At 38.1% G+C, this 18,978-nt stretch overlaps 3 protein-coding genes and 1 long non-coding RNA gene across 4 annotated transcripts; all 4 read left to right on the forward strand.

The window, feature by feature from the left end:
- The first annotated feature begins 1,215 nt into the window (after positions 1 to 1,215).
- LOC120286224 (TMV resistance protein N-like) lies at positions 1,216 to 3,773 on the forward strand. Its single transcript, XM_039300346.1, has 2 exons — positions 1,216 to 1,464; positions 3,246 to 3,773. The coding sequence occupies exons 1-2, from the start codon at positions 1,216 to 1,218 to the stop codon at positions 3,771 to 3,773; spliced, it is 777 nt and encodes a 258-aa protein (XP_039156280.1).
- A 198-nt stretch (positions 3,774 to 3,971) lies between these two features.
- Positions 3,972 to 5,264, forward strand: LOC120286316 (disease resistance protein RRS1-like). Its single transcript, XM_039300347.1, has 3 exons — positions 3,972 to 4,298; positions 4,761 to 5,033; positions 5,238 to 5,264. Exons 1-3 carry the CDS (start codon positions 3,987 to 3,989, stop codon positions 5,262 to 5,264), a joined length of 612 nt encoding a protein of 203 aa, XP_039156281.1. The 5' UTR covers positions 3,972 to 3,986.
- Positions 5,265 to 10,507: 5,243 nt separating this feature from the next.
- LOC120285958 (plant intracellular Ras-group-related LRR protein 4-like) lies at positions 10,508 to 13,600 on the forward strand. Its single transcript, XM_039299913.1, has 2 exons — positions 10,508 to 11,918; positions 12,017 to 13,600. The coding sequence occupies exon 1, from the start codon at positions 10,906 to 10,908 to the stop codon at positions 11,908 to 11,910; it is 1,005 nt and encodes a 334-aa protein (XP_039155847.1). The 5' UTR covers positions 10,508 to 10,905; the 3' UTR covers positions 11,911 to 11,918; positions 12,017 to 13,600.
- Positions 13,601 to 14,692: 1,092 nt separating this feature from the next.
- Positions 14,693 to 15,565, forward strand: LOC120286534. The gene is made up of 3 exons (XR_005545178.1): positions 14,693 to 14,945; positions 15,051 to 15,135; positions 15,245 to 15,565. It is a non-coding gene; the product is annotated as an uncharacterized LOC120286534 (long non-coding RNA).
- The last annotated feature ends 3,413 nt before the right edge of the window (positions 15,566 to 18,978 follow it).

An 18,978-nucleotide genomic window follows, 5' to 3' on the forward strand; every position in this document is an offset into this window, starting at 1 on the left:
TTGTCCAGATGATTTAAGGGACAAATGAGCAAAGAGAGCCTTTACAGAGGCTCTTCTTGGTTATGGCTAGAGGGAGTTGAAATTTTCAGTTGAACACGAGCAGAAGTTTGAAAATGATGAATCTCCACCGATTCTCCCTGATCACCATTAGTAATTTCTCACACCGAGTTCTCTCTACGTGGAGCATTTATAGTAGAAAATTACCGGCTTTGGATTTGCTTTCTTCCGTGAAAAATAAATTATCTGAAAATATTTTCCTAAAAATTATTGATTGTATAGATTGAAATAATTAGTTAATGAATAATATTTTTATTTTCAATAGCAATTTATATATAAACATGATTGTGGACAATGAAGATTTTTTTTTGTTAATTTATTTTGATAAATGATACAAATAATTATTTTTAAGAAAATATTTTTAAATTATTTATTTTTTGCAAAACAAACAAAATTTTAATATTTTCTCAGAAGTTTCGAGGAGGTGTCTTTTTTTTTTTTTTGGGGTTAAATTTTTCTTTTCACTTTTGAAATTTCAAGTAAAATTTGTTCCCACAATGAAAGTAACCCTAGCCCCTGAAGGGGACAACTCAGATATATAAAGTAAGGCTAAAAGAGTACGCCTCTCCGGCCTTATAAGGTCTGTTCCTATAAGCTAGAGCCAAACCCTACGATGTCTTGACTTTCAAGCACTTTCTACTTTCAAGTTTTCACTCTCAGATCGGGCTCTCTTTTCTCCGGCGGCACCTTCGATCTTCCCCTCTCTAGTCTCGACTCAGTCGCTGTCTCATCTCGGTCGGCCATCCATCAGCGCATCAGGTATTCTCTCCTTATATCGGTTTCCTTTTCGATTTCTTCGGTGGTTTGCCATAGCCAATCAATGGCTGCGAGTCGCGGCTGAACATGCCCACCACCGTTTTTCTTTCCTTTATTTGTAAACTTACCCCAATTGATGCCTCCCCTCAACCAAGCACATTGACAATTTTCGTCCTGTTCGATTTTGTCTCTAGTCTCGATTGCTTCGTGCGATGGCACCACCCAACAACACATCGTGAATGGAGTTCGAGGTGTTCTTGAGTTTCAGGGGACCGGACACTTGGGACAACTTTACTAGTTGCCTCTATCATGACATGGTCGAGAAAGGAATCCGCGTCTTCAAAGACAATGAAGAGCTCCGAGTCGGTGAGCAGATTGGTGAAAAACTTCTGTGAGCCCTTGATGACACTCAAATCTATACCCATCTTCTCTAAGGACTTCGCTTCCAGTGTATGGTGCCTCCGTGAGGTTGCGCATATGGTAGATTGCACCTCAAAGTCGAATGGGAAGAAAGAGATCCTCCCCCTTTTCTTTGATGTGAAGCCGGATGATGTCAAGCTCAGAACTGAATTGTACAGTAATGCCTTGTTTGAGCATGAGAAGAAGTATGAACCCGATGAGGTGAAGCGCTGGAAGGCTGCTCTTCGTGAGGTTGGAACTAGACTAGGTTGGAAGCGGGAAGGGAAAGAGTAAGTTTCCGCAACTTATTCCAGCTATTAATTTTAATATAATCTGAAAGAAACGCATTTTTTTCTTATAGATTAGAAAATATCTTATATTCAATTTATCTTCTAGTCCGACCAAAAAAATATTATCTTCTAGTAACTATAATTTCTCCCTATAATTGATACGATAGTTGAAAAAATTTAGTGCGAACGTGGAAATCATTGTCAAGTTACAGTTAAATGCCGAGTTAGCATCCTGTTCGTTTGTCAAAAACCGAATAAAATAAAATAAATAAATAGCGAATAAATATCTTTCCACATTTTAGAAAAAAAGGTAAAGTAGAAACAACAAAAAGACAGATATTAACGCTTATTTAGTGATGATCAAACAGACTGCTTTTGTCCTACTAGCATACGAACTAATTATGTGTTTGATCAGTCTAAAATATTGCCTGCGCATTATAAGCAACTATAATTTATTTGATGAATATCAGTTTTCAACAAAGTACGATTTATCAATTTTACGTAGATAAGCAAGCATCCGGATTCGGTCACTTCTTCTCTACTATCACTAAAGGACCTATATAGACTGCTAGCGTTTCGACAGTGCTTTTTGCGAAAAAGAGCAGAGGAAAGAAAAAAATGCAAAACATTTGCATCATATTTAGTCGCAGTAATAGTGTTATTACATTACGTGTTTTATAATTCCAATTTTAGGAGTATTTTGGAAATTCTGATAATATTGCTCCTCTATAACATGTTATTCATGAAATCAAATAGTGTAGAAGATTTACAGTTACAAACCAAAAAGCGTAATAGTGATTAAAGCCTTGTTAAATCTCGAGATAATAAGTAGTACATAGATGGGTACTAGAAGCAGCAATCTTGCATCACGCCCTCACTTTCTTCATAACAAATCTGAAAATGGAGGAAGTTTATTGACAACGTCTTAAGACATTTTTATCTATGTATCTCGCTGAGATGTGAACAGTAATGGCCAGATTAACGGTATATCTTGATGGTGTCTCCCAGATCTCAATGACATTGAGAGAGAGAGAGGGAGGGAGGGAGGGAGGTGACTTGGAGACACGGCCTAAAGTGAACTTTCTATCCCACTATATATGTATGTATGGGAATATGTATGTATTCTATAGCATGAATTAATTGATGCTGATATTGAATCTTTAACGAGCTAAAGGCCAAGTTAGAATATTTTTTATTTTTCATTTATTTAGTCTATGAATAAGTAGTAGGATAAAATAGTCATAAAAATATTTTAGATTCCTATTCATTATTTTCCCTTCCTCCATCAAACATGAAATGACCTAATTTCCTCTATTTGCATTCTTTTCTTTGTAAGCATACGAACAACGTTACCATCCAATTATTCCTTTATTTTGTTAACTCTCTGCGGTCAGTATCCATCTTATTTCCCCTCTTCTTAAATCACTGCATTGAAACTGAGTGTTAGCGTTTAAACCCAACCAATGGGTGTCTGGGCAGCAGCCGCAGCAGCTAATTTGAGCACTTCATGTTTTTAGATAATTATCATTGTAACTTGAGATTGTTACTTTCTAATGGGTTAAAATTTGTTATTTGAATAACTGCCACCGTTTGTAAACCTGTTGTAACATATGTAGCTTATCTTATTTAAATTGTACATGCTTGATAGTTAGGAATAGTACGTTGTTAACATTTTCTTAATCTAAAATGTCTGGCAGATACGGGGAGCTTATAAAATTGATTGTTTGAGAAGTTCTGCTTAAGCTGAAGGTGAAGAGCAGAGATCTTCCCTACCATCTAGTTGAAGTGGATGATCAAAAAGATATAGAAAAATTGTTGGATGTCGACTCTGATGGCATACGTTTTGTTATTATCCATGGGACAGGTGGAATTGGTAAATCAACTCTTGCTAAGGTTATCTTCAACCGATTCTTGCCTGAATTCGAATACTCTAGTTTCCTTGAAGTTGTCCAACATCAAGATCTTTTACAAGTGCAAAAGAAACTCTTATCCGACACATTGGACTTGACCTCTGTTGACGGAATCCATGACACCCACAACAGGATCCATCGCATAAGAAATGGACTCAGCGACAAGAAAGTTCTGGTTGTTGTCGATAATGTGGAAGAGAAGAGGCAACTCGAGAGCCTCGCAAGTAGCTGCGATTGGTTTGGTTCCGGAAGTAGGATCATGGTCACAGTTAGGGACATACGCGTAGTACTAAATGAGGACAAACAAATGCGACCTGGCAATTACTTGGCCCATTCAGTAAATGAGATGCCTTTGTATTGAGCAATTCAGCTTTTCAGTAAACACGCATTTAGAAGCGATACTCCTCCTAAGAATTGCTATGATTTCTCGAAAGAAGTTGTTTTAAGCGTAGGAAGGCTTCCTTTGACTCTAGAAGTTGTGGGTTCTCTTTTTGCCGGAATGAGCAGATCAAAGTGGGACGAGACATTGGAGGACTTAAAGTAAGGCCTGCCTAATAATGTCCGAGAATCACTAATGATAAGCATCAACAAATTGGACGCCAATGAAAAAGCCATATTCCTAGACATAGCATGTTTTTGCATCAAGGAGGATAAGACTTATGCAGACTACATGTGGTGTAGTAGCGGCTATTCTCCACACAGTGCGATTGATGTTCTTCTCCTCATGTCATTGATAAAGATTGATGAGCACAATTCTTTCTGGATGCATGATGAAGTTCGAGATCTAGGAAGGTACATTGTCATGGCAGAGAATTTTGAAGATGCTGAAAAGCGCCGCTGGGTGCAAATTGATGAGAATACTCAAGTCATACTGAGGAGCAAAGAGGTGAAATTTATTTAGAGTAGAAGATATAATAAATCCAGCAAAATCTCTGTTCATGTTCCTTAAATTGAGAATGTTGGTTGATGGCCTGCTTTGTTTTCTAACTTATAGAGAAATACAAAGAAACTCTATATAAACATCTAAGGTATATGTTTTCAGCCTTACCTATGGGAAACGAGAAGAAAGTTAACGCTCCATTTGGTTAGTTGGAATGTTTCATTTCTTGTTTTGGTAAGAATAAAATGAGTTCTCTGCTTCCTTGAAGAGGTGTTTAGTCTATGGAAAGATAAAGGAATCAACACCAAATAGACATTTTGAACATTCTTGGTTTATCTTATTTTCAAGTTAAGAAGAAGAACACTAACTATCTTGTTACAACATGTTTTTGATTTAATTAGTTTGGGGTCGAAGAAGAACTTTTTATATTGTTGCATACTCATCTTTATTCTCCGCTACTGCTGGTAGGAAAAAGGAGCTATACGAGCACTCAGTTTGGATATCAGTCATGACTTCACACCTGAAGAAATAACATATTTGCCAAAGCTGAGGTTCCTTGGAGGGGAAAATCTGAATTTTTTGGGCGACTTCAAAAATGATAGTCCTAATATGAGATGGCTTTCTTGGCGTTTATGCCCGCCGGATTTTTTAGCGACGAATCTTCATCTAGGGAATTTGGTCGTGCTCAATATTTCGATGAGCAACATCACCGACGATTGGGGTGGATGGAGGCAAACCAAGGTACCAACACACCTCACTCATGTTCACTTCAAATTCTATCAATTGATCTTCATAATCTCAATGCTTTTGTCGGCATGTAATCCGCCTTGTTTTTCCATTGCAGATGGCAAAAAACTTGAAAATTCTAGATTTGACATATTGCTATTTTTTAACCAAAACACCTAATTTTTTAGAGTTTGGCCAATTGGAAAAATTGATTCTCAGGTACTGTTTGAAGTTGTCTATGATTGATAGCTCAATCGGTAACCTAAAACGGCTAAATACTTTGAATATTAATGGATGTGAATACCTTAAAGAGTTGCCCGAAGAAATCGGTTCTCTAGAATACTTGTCGGAGATTATTATGCTCAGTTACGGCAAACTGTCCAAGCTTCCTGAGACACTAGGCAATCTAAAATCTTTGACCAAGTTTGAAATTATGGGTCTTGAAAAATTGGCCAAATTCCTTACTCTATTGGAAGGCTGAATCTCACGCATTTGGTTTTGCATTGTTGCTACAATCTACATGAGCTTCCAGACTCTATGGGCGAACTAAAATCATTGGTTGAGTTAGATTTAAACTATTTGGCAATTTCAGTTCTCACTGATTCCATTGGAAAGTTAAAGAATCTCAAGAATTTTGTTTTATCTCATTGTAATAATCTACATGAGCTTTCGGACTCTATTGGGAAACTAAAATCATTGGTTAAATTGGATTTAAAATTTTCCAAGATAACCGTTCTTCCTGATTCCATTGGAAGGTTAAAGAATCTCAAGCATTTGCTTTTATTCAATTGCAATAATCTATATAAGCTTCTAGGTTTTATCGGGAAAATACAGTCATTGATTGAGTTGGATTTAAAATTCTCTGGGATCTCTATTCTCCCTAATTCCATTGGAAGGTTAACGAGTTTAACGTATTTGTCTTTTATGGATGCAAAAATCTACTTGAGCTTCCGGACTCTATTGGGGAACTAGAATTATTAGTTGAGTTGGATTTAAAACTTTCAAGGATATCTGTTCTCCCTGATTCCATTAAAATATTAAAGAATCTTCAGCGTTTGCATTTATCTGAATACAAGAATCTACATGAGCTTTCGGATTCTATTGGGGAACTAGAATCATTGATTGAGTTGGATTTAACATTATCGTGGATCTCCATTCTCCCTGATTCCATTGGAAGATTAAAGAATCTTGAGTGTTTGCATTTATCTCAATGCAAGAATCTACTTAAACTTCCGGACTCGATTGGGGAGCTAGAATCATTGGTTAAGATGGATTTAAAATTTTCAGGGATATCTCGTTATCCCCGATTCCATTGGAATATTAAAGAATCTTGAGCGTTTGCATTTATCTGAATGCAAGAATCTACATGAGCTTCCGGACTCTATCGGGGAACTAGAATCATTGATTGAGTTGGATTTAAAATTCTCGGGGATCTCTATTCTCCCTAATTCCATTGGAAGGTTAATGAGTTTCACGCATTTGTCTTTTTGTGGATGCGAGAATCTACTTAAACTTCCAGACTCTATCGGAGAACTGGAAGCGTTGGTCGAGTTAGATTTAAAACTCTCAGGGATCTCCATTCTCCCCGATTCAATTGGAAGATTAAAGAATCTTAAGCGTTTGCATTTATCCAAATGCAAGAATATACATGAGCTTCCGAACTCTATCAGGGAACTAGAATCATTGATTGAGTTGGATTTAAAATTCTCGGGGATCTTTATTCTCCCTAATTCTATTGGAAGGTTAATGAGTTTCACGCATTTGTCTTTTTCTGGATGCAAGAATCTACTTAAAGTTCCGAACTCTATTGGAGAACTCCAAGCATTGGTCGAGTTAGATTTAAAACTCTCGGGGATCTCTATTCTCCCTGATTCCATTGGAAGATTAAAGAATCTCAAGCGTTTGCATTTATCTGACTGCAATAATCTACATGAACTTCCAGATTCTGTCGGGGAACTAGAATCATTGATGGAGTTGGATTTAAAATTCTCGGGGATCTCTAGTCTCCCTGATTTCATTGGAAAATTAAAGAATCTTGAGCGTTTGCATTTATTTGAATGCAATAATCTACATGAGCTTCCGGACTCTATTGGGGAATTAGTATCATTGATAGAGTTGGATTTAAAATTCTCGGGGATTTCTATTCTACCTAATTCCATTGGAAGGTTAATGAGTCTCACACATTTGTCTCTTTTTGGATGCATGAATCTACTTACACTTTCAGATTCTATTGGAGAACTCGAAGCATTGGTCGAGTTAAAATTAAAATTCTCTGGAATCTCTATTCTCCCTGATTCCATTGGAAGATTAAAGAATCTTAAGTGTTTGTGTTTATCTCAATGCAAGAATCTACTTAAACTTCCAAACTCTATTGGAGAACTCGAAGCATTGGTCGAGTTAGATTTAAAACTCTAAGGGATCTCCATTCTCCCTGATTCCATTGGAAGATTAAAGAATATCAAGCTTTTGCATTTATCTGAATGCAAGAATTTACATGAGCTTCCGGACTCCATCGGGAAATTAGAATCATTGATTGAGTTGGATTTAAAATTCTCAGGGATCTCTATTCTCCCTAATTCCATTGGAAGGTTAATGAGTTTCACGCATTTGTCTTTTTTTACATGCAAGAATTTACTTAAACTTCCAAACTCTATCGGAGAACTAGAATCATTGGTCGAGTTGGATTTAAAACTCTGGGGATCTCCATTCTCCCTTATTCCATTGGAAGATTAAAGAATCTTAAGCGTTTGCATTTATCTTATTGCATGAATCTACATGAGCTTCCGGACTCTATCGGGGAATTAGTATCATTGATGGAGTTTAATTTAAAATTCTCGGGGATCTCTATTCTCCTAATTCCATTGGAAGGTTATTGAGTTTCACGCATTTGTCTTTTTGTGGATGCGAGAACCTACTTAAATTTCCAAACTCTATCGGAGAACCGGAAGCGTTGGTCGAGTTGGATTTAAAATTCTCGGGGATCTCCATTTCTCCGATTCCATTGGAAGATTAAAAATCTCAAGCGTTTGCATTTATCTAATTGCAAGAATCTACATGAGCTTCCGGACTCTATCGGGGAACTAGAATCATTGATTGAGTTGGATTTAAAATTCTCGGGGATCTCTATTCTCCCTAATTCTATTGGAAGGTTAACAAGTTTATTGTATTTGTCTTCTTTTGGATGCGAAAATCTAATCGAACTTCTGGACTCTATTGGGGAGCTAGAATCATTGGTTGAGTTGGATTTAAAACTTTATGGGATATCTGTTCTCCCTGATTCCATTGGAATATTAAGGAATCTTAAGCGTTTGCATTTATCTAAATGCAAGAATCTACATGAGCTTCCGGACTCTATCGGGGAACTAGAATCATTGATTGAGTTGGATTTAAAATTCTCGGGGATCTCTATTCTCCCTAATTTCATTGGAAGGTTAATGAGTGTCACGCATTTATCTTTTTTTGGATACAAGAATCTATTTCAATTTCCAGACTCTATCGGAGAACTGGAAGCATTGGTTGAGTTGGATTTAAGAATGTCGGGGATCTCCATTCTCCCTGATTCCATTGGAAGATTAAAGAATCTCAAGCGTTTGCATTTGTCTAATTGCAAGAATCTACATGAGCTTCCAGACTCTATTGGGGAACTAGAATCATTGATTGAGTTGGATTTAAAATTCTCGGAGATCTCTATTCTCCCTAATTCCATTGGAAGGTTAATGAGTTTAACGTATTTGTCTTTTTTTGGATGTGAAAATCTATTTGAGCTTCCGGACTCGATTGGGGAGCTAGAATCATTGGTTAAGTTGGATTTAAAATTTTCAGGGATATCTGTTCTCCCTGACTCCATTGGAATATTAAAGAATCTTGAGCGTTTGCATTTATTTGAATGCAAGAATCTACATGAGCTTCCGGACTCTATCGGGGAACTAGAATCATTGATTGAGTTGGATTTAAAATTCTCGGGGATCTTTATTCTCCCTAATTATATTGGAAGGTTAATGAGTTTCACGTATTTGTCTTTTTCTGGATGCAAGAATCTACTTAAAGTTCCGGACTCTATTGGAGAACTCCAAGCATTGGTCGAGTTAGATTTAAAACTCTCGGGAATCTCTATTCTCCCTGATTCCATTGGAAGATTAAAGAATCTCAAGCGTTTTTGCATTTATTAGAATGCAAGAATCTACATGAACTTCCAGACTCTATCGGGGAACTAGAATTATTGATTGAGTTGGATTTAAAATTCTCAGGGATCTCTATTCTCCCTAATTCCATTGGAAGGTTAATGAGTTTCACGCATTTGTCTTTTTGTGGATGCGAGAATCTACTTAAACTTCCAGACTCTATCGGAGAACTGGAAGCGTTGGTCGAGTTGGATTTAAAACTCTCAGGGATCTCCATTCTCTCTGATTTCATTGGAAAATTAAAGAATCTCAAGCATTTACATTTATCGATTGTAAGAATCTACATGAGCTTCCGGACTCTATCGGGGAACTAGAATCATTGACTATGTTGGATTTAAAATGCTCGGGGATCTCTATTCTCCCTGATTCCATTGGAAGGTTAACGAGTTTAACGTATTTGTCTTTTTTTAATGTGAAAATCTACTTGAGCTTCCAGACTCTATTGGGGAACTAAAATCATTGATTGAGTTAGATTTAAAACCTTCAGGGATATCTGTTCTCCCTGATTCCATTGGAATATTAAAGAATCTTGAGCGTTTGCATTTATCTAAATGCAAGAATCTACATGAGCTTAGGACTCTATCGGGGAACTAGAATCATTGATGGAGTTGGATTTAAAATTCTCGAGGATCTCTATTATCCCTTATTCCATTGGAAGGTTAATACGTTTCACGCATTTGTCTTTTTCTGGATGCAAGAATCTACTTAAATCTCCAGACTCTATTGGAGAACTCAAAGCATTGGTTGTGTTAGATTTAAAACTTTCGGGGATCTCCATTCTCCCTGATTCCATTGGAAGATTAAAGAATCTTGAGCATTTGCATTTATCTGAATGCAAGAATCTACATGAGCTTCCGGACTCTATCGGAGAACTAGAATCATTGATTGAGTTGGATTTAAAATTCTCGGGGATCTCTATTCTCCCTATTTCCATTGGAAGGTTATTGAGTTGCACGCATTTGTCTTTTTCTGGATGCAAGAATCTACTTAAACTTCCAGACTCTATTGGAAAACTGGAAGCATTGGTCGAGTTAGATTTAAAACTCTTGGGGATTTCCATTCTCCCTGATTCCATTGGAAAATTAAAGAATCTCAAGAATTTGATTCTAACTGAATGCAAGAATTTACAAGAGCTACCAGACTCTATTTGGGAACTAGAATCATTGGTCAAATTGGATTTAAAATGCTTAGGAATCTCCAATTTCCTTGATTCCATTGGAAGGTTAACGAATTTCACTCATTATTCTTTTTCACGATGCGACAATCTACTTGAACTTCCAAACTCTCTCGAGAAGTTAGAAGAGTTGGATTTAAAGCACTTGGGGAGCTTCGTTCTCCCTAATTCTATTGGAAGGTTAAAGAATCTTAAACATTTGTTATTATTTGAATGCAAGAATCCACATGAGCTTTCGGACTTCACGGGGGAACTTGAATCATTGGTTGAGTTGGATTTAAAACTTTCGGGGTCCACTTTCCCTAATTCCAATAAAAGGTTAACGAATTTGACGCATATATCTTTTTCTATAGGCGATAGTATCATTGAGCTTGTGCGCTCTATTGGAGAACCAAAATCATTGGTCAAGTTGGATTTAAAACTTCCGCAAATCTCCGTTCTCCTTGCTTCCATTGAAAAGTTTACGAATTTAACGCATTTGTCTTTTTCAAGATGCATTTATCTATATGAGCTTCCAAACTCTATTGGGCAAATGGAATTATTGATTGAGTTGGATTTAAAATTCTCGAGAGTCTCCTTTCTCCCTGATTCTATTGGAAACTTGAAGAGACTAAAAGTCTTAAAGGTGGCATACACAAAGATACGCATGATACCTTATGCTCTTGGAGGGGTGGGGACACTTGAAGAGCTTGATGCCTCTTTTTGTCCGCATCTTGGGGATGAAATCCCGTGGGAAATGTGGAGCCTCACTCGTTTGAGGATCTTGGACTTAGATGGCAGCCCAATCGCTACAATGCCGAGAAGGATCAATGGTTTCTCTAGTCTCAAAACGCTTAAAATTGCAAGCCACCGGCTTTCCCCTTTGCCAAAACTTCCCTTGAGTTTGAAATTCCTTGCGGTTGTAACTGCTCAATTCCCTATTCTTCCCGACCTCTCGAGCCTAATCCATTTACATCATCTCAAAGTGCGTAAAGAACGATGTATGACACTTTGGATCCCACAGGAGGTTACCTCACCTTGGAAGGACATGTCCATTAATCAGCTTCCATTTAGCTTATCAACCTTGAAACTTCACTCTATCCCGCAATTGCTGGATATTTCTGACTTGCAAAGCTTGTCGATTCTCTCTATCAGTGAATGTTTAACGCCATGCTTGCCCAATGTTTCGCACTTGAAGAGGCTACAAGAGTTACGGCTCAATGACTTCCCCCAACTGACAGAGATTCCAGGTTTGGGAGAGCTGGAAACACTGAAGTTTTTACACATTTCCATGTGTGATGTGATCAAACAATTGCCTAACCTGTCAAAGTTGAAAAATCTACTGCGTCTTGAGCTAAAACACTGTGCGAAGTTAAGAGCCGTCGAAAGCTTGAAAGAGTTGAATCTTTTGGAGTATGCAGAGATTAGAAATTGCATGTCCCTGGAAATGTTACCTGATATCCCGACATCCACCAAACTGGAGACAGATTGGATGCCGCCAGAACCTACAGAACACACCATTCGGGCGGCCAAGCGATTGCAACTTTCGTTGGACTAGTATGAAAGGTGGGCAATTATAGCCTTGTTGAATTCTTAGGTTCCTTTTGATTACAGTGAAGAAAAACAGAAGTTTTCATACCAGCTCTCATTTGCTAACCCTGCAGAGCTGGCTTGGAATAAAGACTAGGAAAGAGTTGGCCGCGAATATTCAGAGTTTTGAAGCCCTGCACGTGGAATAAGAACCAAATTTGCGGCCTCGCATGTGGAATAAAGCCAAATTTGCATCACCCATTCACCACCGACATGAAGTAATCCAGGTGTCCTCATGTCACTTCTTGTGCCATCTATTATATTTCTTGATGATGTTAAAGTGATGTTTGCTTTCTCATATTAAATTATCGTGATGCATGAACTTGTTGTGCTTGAAGAATGGATAATTATGTATGGCTTTAGAAGTATTCAATACCAATTTCTGTGACGTCAAGCGCATTAGCCACCACGTCATGTCTTAGTGTTTGTGGCTTTACCAATGAAAGACTAAAACTATTCCAACTTGTCATCCATCACACATTTGCTGAACAACAACAGGTACTTCTGCAATTACCAAATCCACTTATTGAATTTGTGATTCCACATGGCCAACGAGTTGAATCAGCTATTAAGGACTTATTTTACATTTAATGTTCAAAACAACACATATTGATGATTTACTTTGAAGTGATAATTTAGTTACTCAGAATTGATCGGGCTGAGATGACATGTTTACTATCAAAGCAAAAACTGTTTGTTTGAGTCCACTAATGATTAAAGAAAATAGTAAATCATCAATGTGAAATTGATAAGCTTATGAAAAGGTCAAACTGAAAAAAAGGAATTGCTTGCCCTGATCCGAACATATTTGCCATTTGAGCTGATGGCGAACTAGATTTAGGTGGGCCAGGCCACAAAGCCGGTGATCACCTATATGCATGATCACCCTGTTGAGTCTCATTATATTGGAAAGGTAAAATTAGTTTGCTGCGCAAAAACATATTCAAAATGTTACATAACCAGCGCCGACAAAAACAAAGGTCTTTGCAAAGAGCATTATGAAATTGGCAGATGTCTGAAAAGTTAAAAGTTTAGACCGTGGACGGTTTTATCAGAGTATGACCTTAAACTCCAAGTGCGCATGTTTTTTGTTATCCTCTCGTCTGGCAGTTCAGTATTAAGATTCTGCCTCTCCTAATCTTCATAAGCGTATTTCACCTTGTATAGCACGCTCTGTTGTCTCAAACACCAGATCATGCGTAACTGCAATCAATAACTTGCTTCAAGGGCATCTTGTATGGGATCATGTGCAAGGTCTAGAAACTGAGTTAATAAAATCAGGCTATCTGCAAGTCTAGCAATAGAGTCCGGAAGCCCCGTATAATTGATTGTTTTGGCTGAAATAATCACGTAACTGCTAGTATGTATTAGGGAGTGTTGTTGGTTCTCTTCTCATGATCATGAGGTCGTTTATGGACATAAATACTCGGTATTAAGGCTTAGGCAGCAAAACCGTGCAAGAAGCCAGTTTTGAGACAATGCCATGAAAGCCGACGACTGTTGTCCTTTCCCTGGATAACCTAGATGTTTGCTAAAGTATCTCATCAGATTTCGATCTGGTAAGTTCCTTGCAGGCAGAAGTATTGAGTCTTGATCCTAAAGAAATCAATGTTCCATTTGTTAGGGGTCTTGTAGGAGCGACAACTTCACTCTTTACCTCTTTTATCTCAGGTATGCAGTGCATTCTTCCTAATAAGAACTTATATGTCTGACAGGGATGTCGTTAGACATTGCACTCTTCTATAAAACGATAAATGTCGGTTGGCATTCGCAATCTATTTATTAAACCCCTTTTTCTTTCACTTCTCAAGAAATTGATCACCTAACAGTTGCATCTTGCATCCAAACTGTTGGAACAGTAATTATTGATGTAAATAAGTTTCTATTTTCTATGGATTTATGCACTAATATCACGTTCTGGTTAGTTTCTTCAGTTTTGGGTTTCCAGGTCGCAAAATGGTTCTTTAGGTATTCTAGTGATGCTAATTTTGAAAAGGGTTTTGACAAGCTTTGGAGTACTGAGGCCACCCAAGGAGGATACAGTTACAAGCAAGCAATTCATTTTCCGCACATGACTGCATGCTTAATCATGCTTTTTTTTTTTGGTAAAATGCATGCTTAATCATGTTAGAGTGTCTGAATTGTATAAATTCACAAGCCATTTTGAAGATGTACTGTGCTGAGAACCTTTTTTCATGAGAATGATGAGATTTCTGCAAGAATCACATCTTAGGTCCATGTGGGCATATATCTTTTGCTGGTCAACTTTATGGCGTTGTCTATGCACTCAAATGAACATAAGAGAGCTTGTTATTATTTGTACTTGCAGAGGTCAAGGTATTTAATATATTAATGGCAGCTTGGAAAACCTATTGACTACCACTACCCAAGAAAAAGTCTTTATAAAGATCTTTATCTGAACTAATAGGACACCTCGCGTGTGAAACAGTTTCTGATTATCTTGTCTGGTCCTCATTAGGAAAACAAAGGAAGGAAACAGAAAGAATGTAGAAACAGAGCACCGTACATCTTTTGTTGTTACAGCTAAGAGAATGACTTGCATTTTGATGATAAGGAAAGTAGTCCGTGCAGTGACACCATCGTTAAGTATATCAGCTTTTCTTGAAAGTGATTGTTGGTGTCTACTTGAAACTAAATGTTTTCTGTGTCTATTTCCACTAAGAAATTATGACATGATGCTCTTAGTCTTTACTTCCCTGCTTCCTTAGATTGTGTCGTGAAGCCAACTGAATTGTATACATCTGTGCTTTGATAACTTTCAGGCTAAAGCTGGAGCTGGCTCTGCAACTCCCTCAACGGTGTGTCCTTTTTTTGGCCCGTGAGTTGTAGTCTGATCTCTTTCATGAGCAGGAAATCTGATGGCTCTTTGATATGCTAACTCTTTCACAAGCTCAAATAATGTGAAAATGAAATAGCAGGCATATGCCGCTGTGAAGTTTGCCAACGTGTTGGCATTGTCAGAGTGTGCACTTTGCTTCTCAAGTTTGGTGCCTTAAAAAAACTTACCGAGATCCTATCCTTTTACTTCTCTCGAATACAAACTAAAATGACCAATGATTTTCTTTATTGTTATCCCTATTTTTTCAGGGGAAAGAGCTTCCATTCTTTGCATCTAAAGTCGCCTTGGCCGTACTGGGGCCAAGGAGGTTCTTCTCATTGGCTTGCTGAATGAGTACGAAATATCTAGAGTTTTAATAATCTAGAAATTGTTTAGGTCTGCTTTGATTACATCAAAGAAAGATTAAGTTTTCTAATTTCAGCCATTGTTTGTTAACCTGTAGAGATGGCTTTAAAAGGGCAAAGAAAGAGCTAGCGGCCAGCATTCAGAAGGGCATTTCATTAATCAAGAAGTGAGCAGGTTAAGGACGTGGCTTTACAAAGGAAAAAGACGTCTCTGCTTTCATAGTTTCTGGCTATTTTCTACTAAAAATTGGTGACTTAGGAATAAGTGGTTCAAACCAAACAAGATATCCAAGTTTATTTTGCCTACATGGCATAGAAAACACAAAGGTTTTTCTTTTCTCGCATGCAGTGTACTCAAATGTTGGTCTGTGTAATAACATGGTGGACTGATGTTGGTGTATATCATTGTACTATGTCCATCTTTCTCGTGTTTCCAACTTTCAGACGCACCCGTGATGTCACCTCCAAGTAGCACTATCAGTTGTGCAATGCTGCAGTAAGCAAATGGTAGATGAGGGTGCTGTGCTGGGCTTGCAGTTTAAGAGACTTTTTTTTTTTTTTTTTTAGTTCTACTCTATTTTTACTTTAACACTCACTCTCAGACTTTTGCCCTGCCTCCTTGCAGGGCGTGGGAGTTGAAACTCACTCCTGAAACTAAATTGTCCCCACTCCAACCCCTTGAAAAGGTAGGGATTTGAACCCCCCACCTTCCCCTTCCAAGTTTAAGAGACTTGATCGCAGCTTCTTGTGGCTTTATCAAGAAGCTGTGACGGACAAATGAGCAAGAGAGCCATCATAGAGGCTCTTCTTCGGTGTCAGGCAGGGGGGGAATTTGAGAATTTTTCAATCTGTAGATGCGTCTATCACCAGCAGCAATTCTCAGGCCAAGTTTTTACACCCATGGAGAGGACAACTCGCATCCGTAACGTATTGCCAAGAGAGTAAAGTTTGGAACCGGTTTTGAAATCAGTTTCTTTGGTAAACTCGGTTTTGAACCGGTTTCGAAATCGGTTCTCAGGTAAACTCAATCCAAACCCCATAATGACGTCCTTTTCTCCTCTCTCTTGGTTGGATTGCGGCCTCGCCTATGTCGGTCGGCCATCAACCAGCCCACTAGTATTCTCTGTTTTCGTTTTCGATTTCTTCATCGAATGTTACGATTTCGGTGCGCTGCGATTTCGGTTTGTTCGTTTCTGATTTCTTCGGCGGCTTGCCATCGCCATTTGATGGCTGCGAGTGGTGACTGTTGATAAAATAGTTATTTTATTTTTCACATGTTGCTGATTTGGTTTTTCAGTTATTAGAGTTAGTGGAGTCATGTGTGTTGGTTATCCTAGTTTTTAGGTGTTAGTAGGGCAAGTGCTTTATGGAGAACATGGGTAGTTATTGTGTGTTTTACGTGATGTATTTTGTCTTTTGTAAAAGACTTGGTTGCTTTGTACGTAAGATGAAGTTTCAGTCTCATCTCTCCTCCTTTTAGCAATTTAACAGTGGTATCAGAGCCTGAGAGAAACGTGAGAGAGTTTAAAAAAAAAAGAAAAAAAAAGAAGCTTTCGTGAGAGAATTGCAGTAGCAATATTTCCAATGGCCACCGACAATTTTGTTCAACCAGCAATTCCACGTTTTGATGGTCACTATGACCATTGGAGTATGCTGATGGAGAATTTTTTACGATCAAAGGAGTATTGGTTGGTTGTCGAATCTGGAATTCAAGAGCCACCAGCAGGCATGGCTTTGACAGATCCCCAGAAAGCAGAATTGGAAGCTCGAAAGTTAAAGGACCTGAAGGCAAAAAATTATTTTTTTCAGGCTATCGATCGTTCCATCTTGGAGACTATTCTTTGCAAAGAAACTTCCAAGGATATATGGGATTCTATGAAGAAGAAATATCAAGGCTCTGTTAGAGTGAAGCGTGCACAGCTTCAAGCCTTGAGAAAAGATTTTGAAACATTAGCGATGAAAGATGGAGAATCTGTCACTAGTTATTGTGCCGAACAATGGAGATCAGCAACAAGATGCGATTCCATGGCGAGAAGATGGACGACGTCACCATTGTGGAGAAGATTTTGCGTTCCTTGACATCAAAGTTTAATTATGTTGTCTGCTCAATTGAAGAGTCGAAAGACATAGATGCGCTCTCTCTTGATGAATTGCAAAGCTCCTTATTGGTCCATGAACAGAAAATGAACAAAAGTTCAACAGTAGAGGAGCAAGCATTGAAGGCTTCTACCAATACTCATTCCAACAATTTCAGAGGAAGGGGTAGAGGTAGAGGTAGAGGAAGGGGAGATCGAGGAAATAGAGATGTTGGCAGGAATTTCAAAGCCAATAATGACCAATTTCAAGGCAAAGGCGGAGGACGGGATCCTTACAAAGCCAAGGTAGAGTGTTTTAGATGTCATAAATTTGGTCATTATGCATCTGAATGTTATACTAGGCTGCCTAATAATAAAGAAAAGGCAGAGAGTTCAAACTTTGTTGAAGAAAAGGAAGCAGAAACGTTGTTGATGGCTGTTCAAGATGAAAAGGAGCGCGAGTCGATATTTGGTATGTGGATACGGGCAAAGTAACCACATGAGTGGAAGTAAGTCTTCTTTTTCTCATCTAAATGAAGATTTTCATTCCACTTTGTGAGTTTTGGGGATCATTCTCTTTGTGAAAGTGATGGGAAAAGGAGATATTAAAATAAGAACCAAGAATGGTTTTGTGGAAACGATCTCTAATGTGTTGTATGTTCCGACTTGAAAAGTAATCTGTTGAGTGCTGGCCAATTACAAGAAAAGGGTTATGTAATCACCATTCAGAGGGGTGTCTGTGAAATTTATGATTCTGTTAGAGGTGCTATTGCAGTTGTTCCTATGAATTCAAATAGATTGTTTCCATTAAAGATTGAAAATATTCAGTCTTGTTTGATGGCTGAAAAGAAAGATCCCTCATGGCTTTGGCATTTTCGTTATGGTCACTTGAATTTTGGTGGATTGAAGACCCTCCAACAGAAAAACATGGTGACGGGTCTTCCTCAAATTACCGTTCCTTCCCAAGTCTGTGAAGAATGTGTTGTTAGCAAACAGCATCGTTCTCAATTTTCAAAAGAAAAGTCATGGAGAGCAAAGGATGTTTTGCAGCTGGTGCATTCGGACATTTGCGGTCCCATAAATCCATCTTCTAATGGAGGTAAAAGATACTTAATTACCTTCATTGATGATTTTTCCAGAAAAACTTGGGTTTATTTTTACGGGAAAAATCAGAAGCTTTCTCCACATTTAAAAGCTTCAAAACTCGTGTTGAAAATGAAGCAGGAAAGACTATTAAAACTCTTTGAACAGATCGTGGCGGTGAATATTGCTCAAAAGATTTTGAAGTTTTTTGTGCAGAGTATGGCATTCGAAAAGAGCTTACTGCTGCATATACACCACAGCAGAATGGTGTATTTGAGAGGAAAAATAGAACAATTCTCAACATGGTGAGAAGTTTATTGGCAAGAGGAAGAGTTCCAAAGACTTTCTGGCCAGAAGGAGTAAATTGGAGTATTCATGTTTTGAACAGAAGTCCAACTTTTGCTGTTCAGAATATGACACCTAAAGAGGCTTGGAGTGGGAGAAGACCGGCTGTAGATCACTTCAGAATTTTTGGATGCATCGCATATGCCCATGTCCCGGATGTGAAAAGGAAGAAACTTGATGACAAGGCTGAAAAATGTGTCTTTCTCAGTGTAAGTGAAGCATCCAAAGCATATAAATTATTCAATCCACTAACAAAGAAGATTGTGACTAGCAGGGATGTTGTTTTCGATGAAGAGAACATTTGGGATTGGAATAGGCAGCAGCCTACC

Source organism: Eucalyptus grandis, chromosome 8, assembly GCF_016545825.1.
Source record: "Eucalyptus grandis isolate ANBG69807.140 chromosome 8, ASM1654582v1, whole genome shotgun sequence".
NCBI classification, from domain to species: Eukaryota; Viridiplantae; Streptophyta; class Magnoliopsida; order Myrtales; family Myrtaceae; genus Eucalyptus; species Eucalyptus grandis.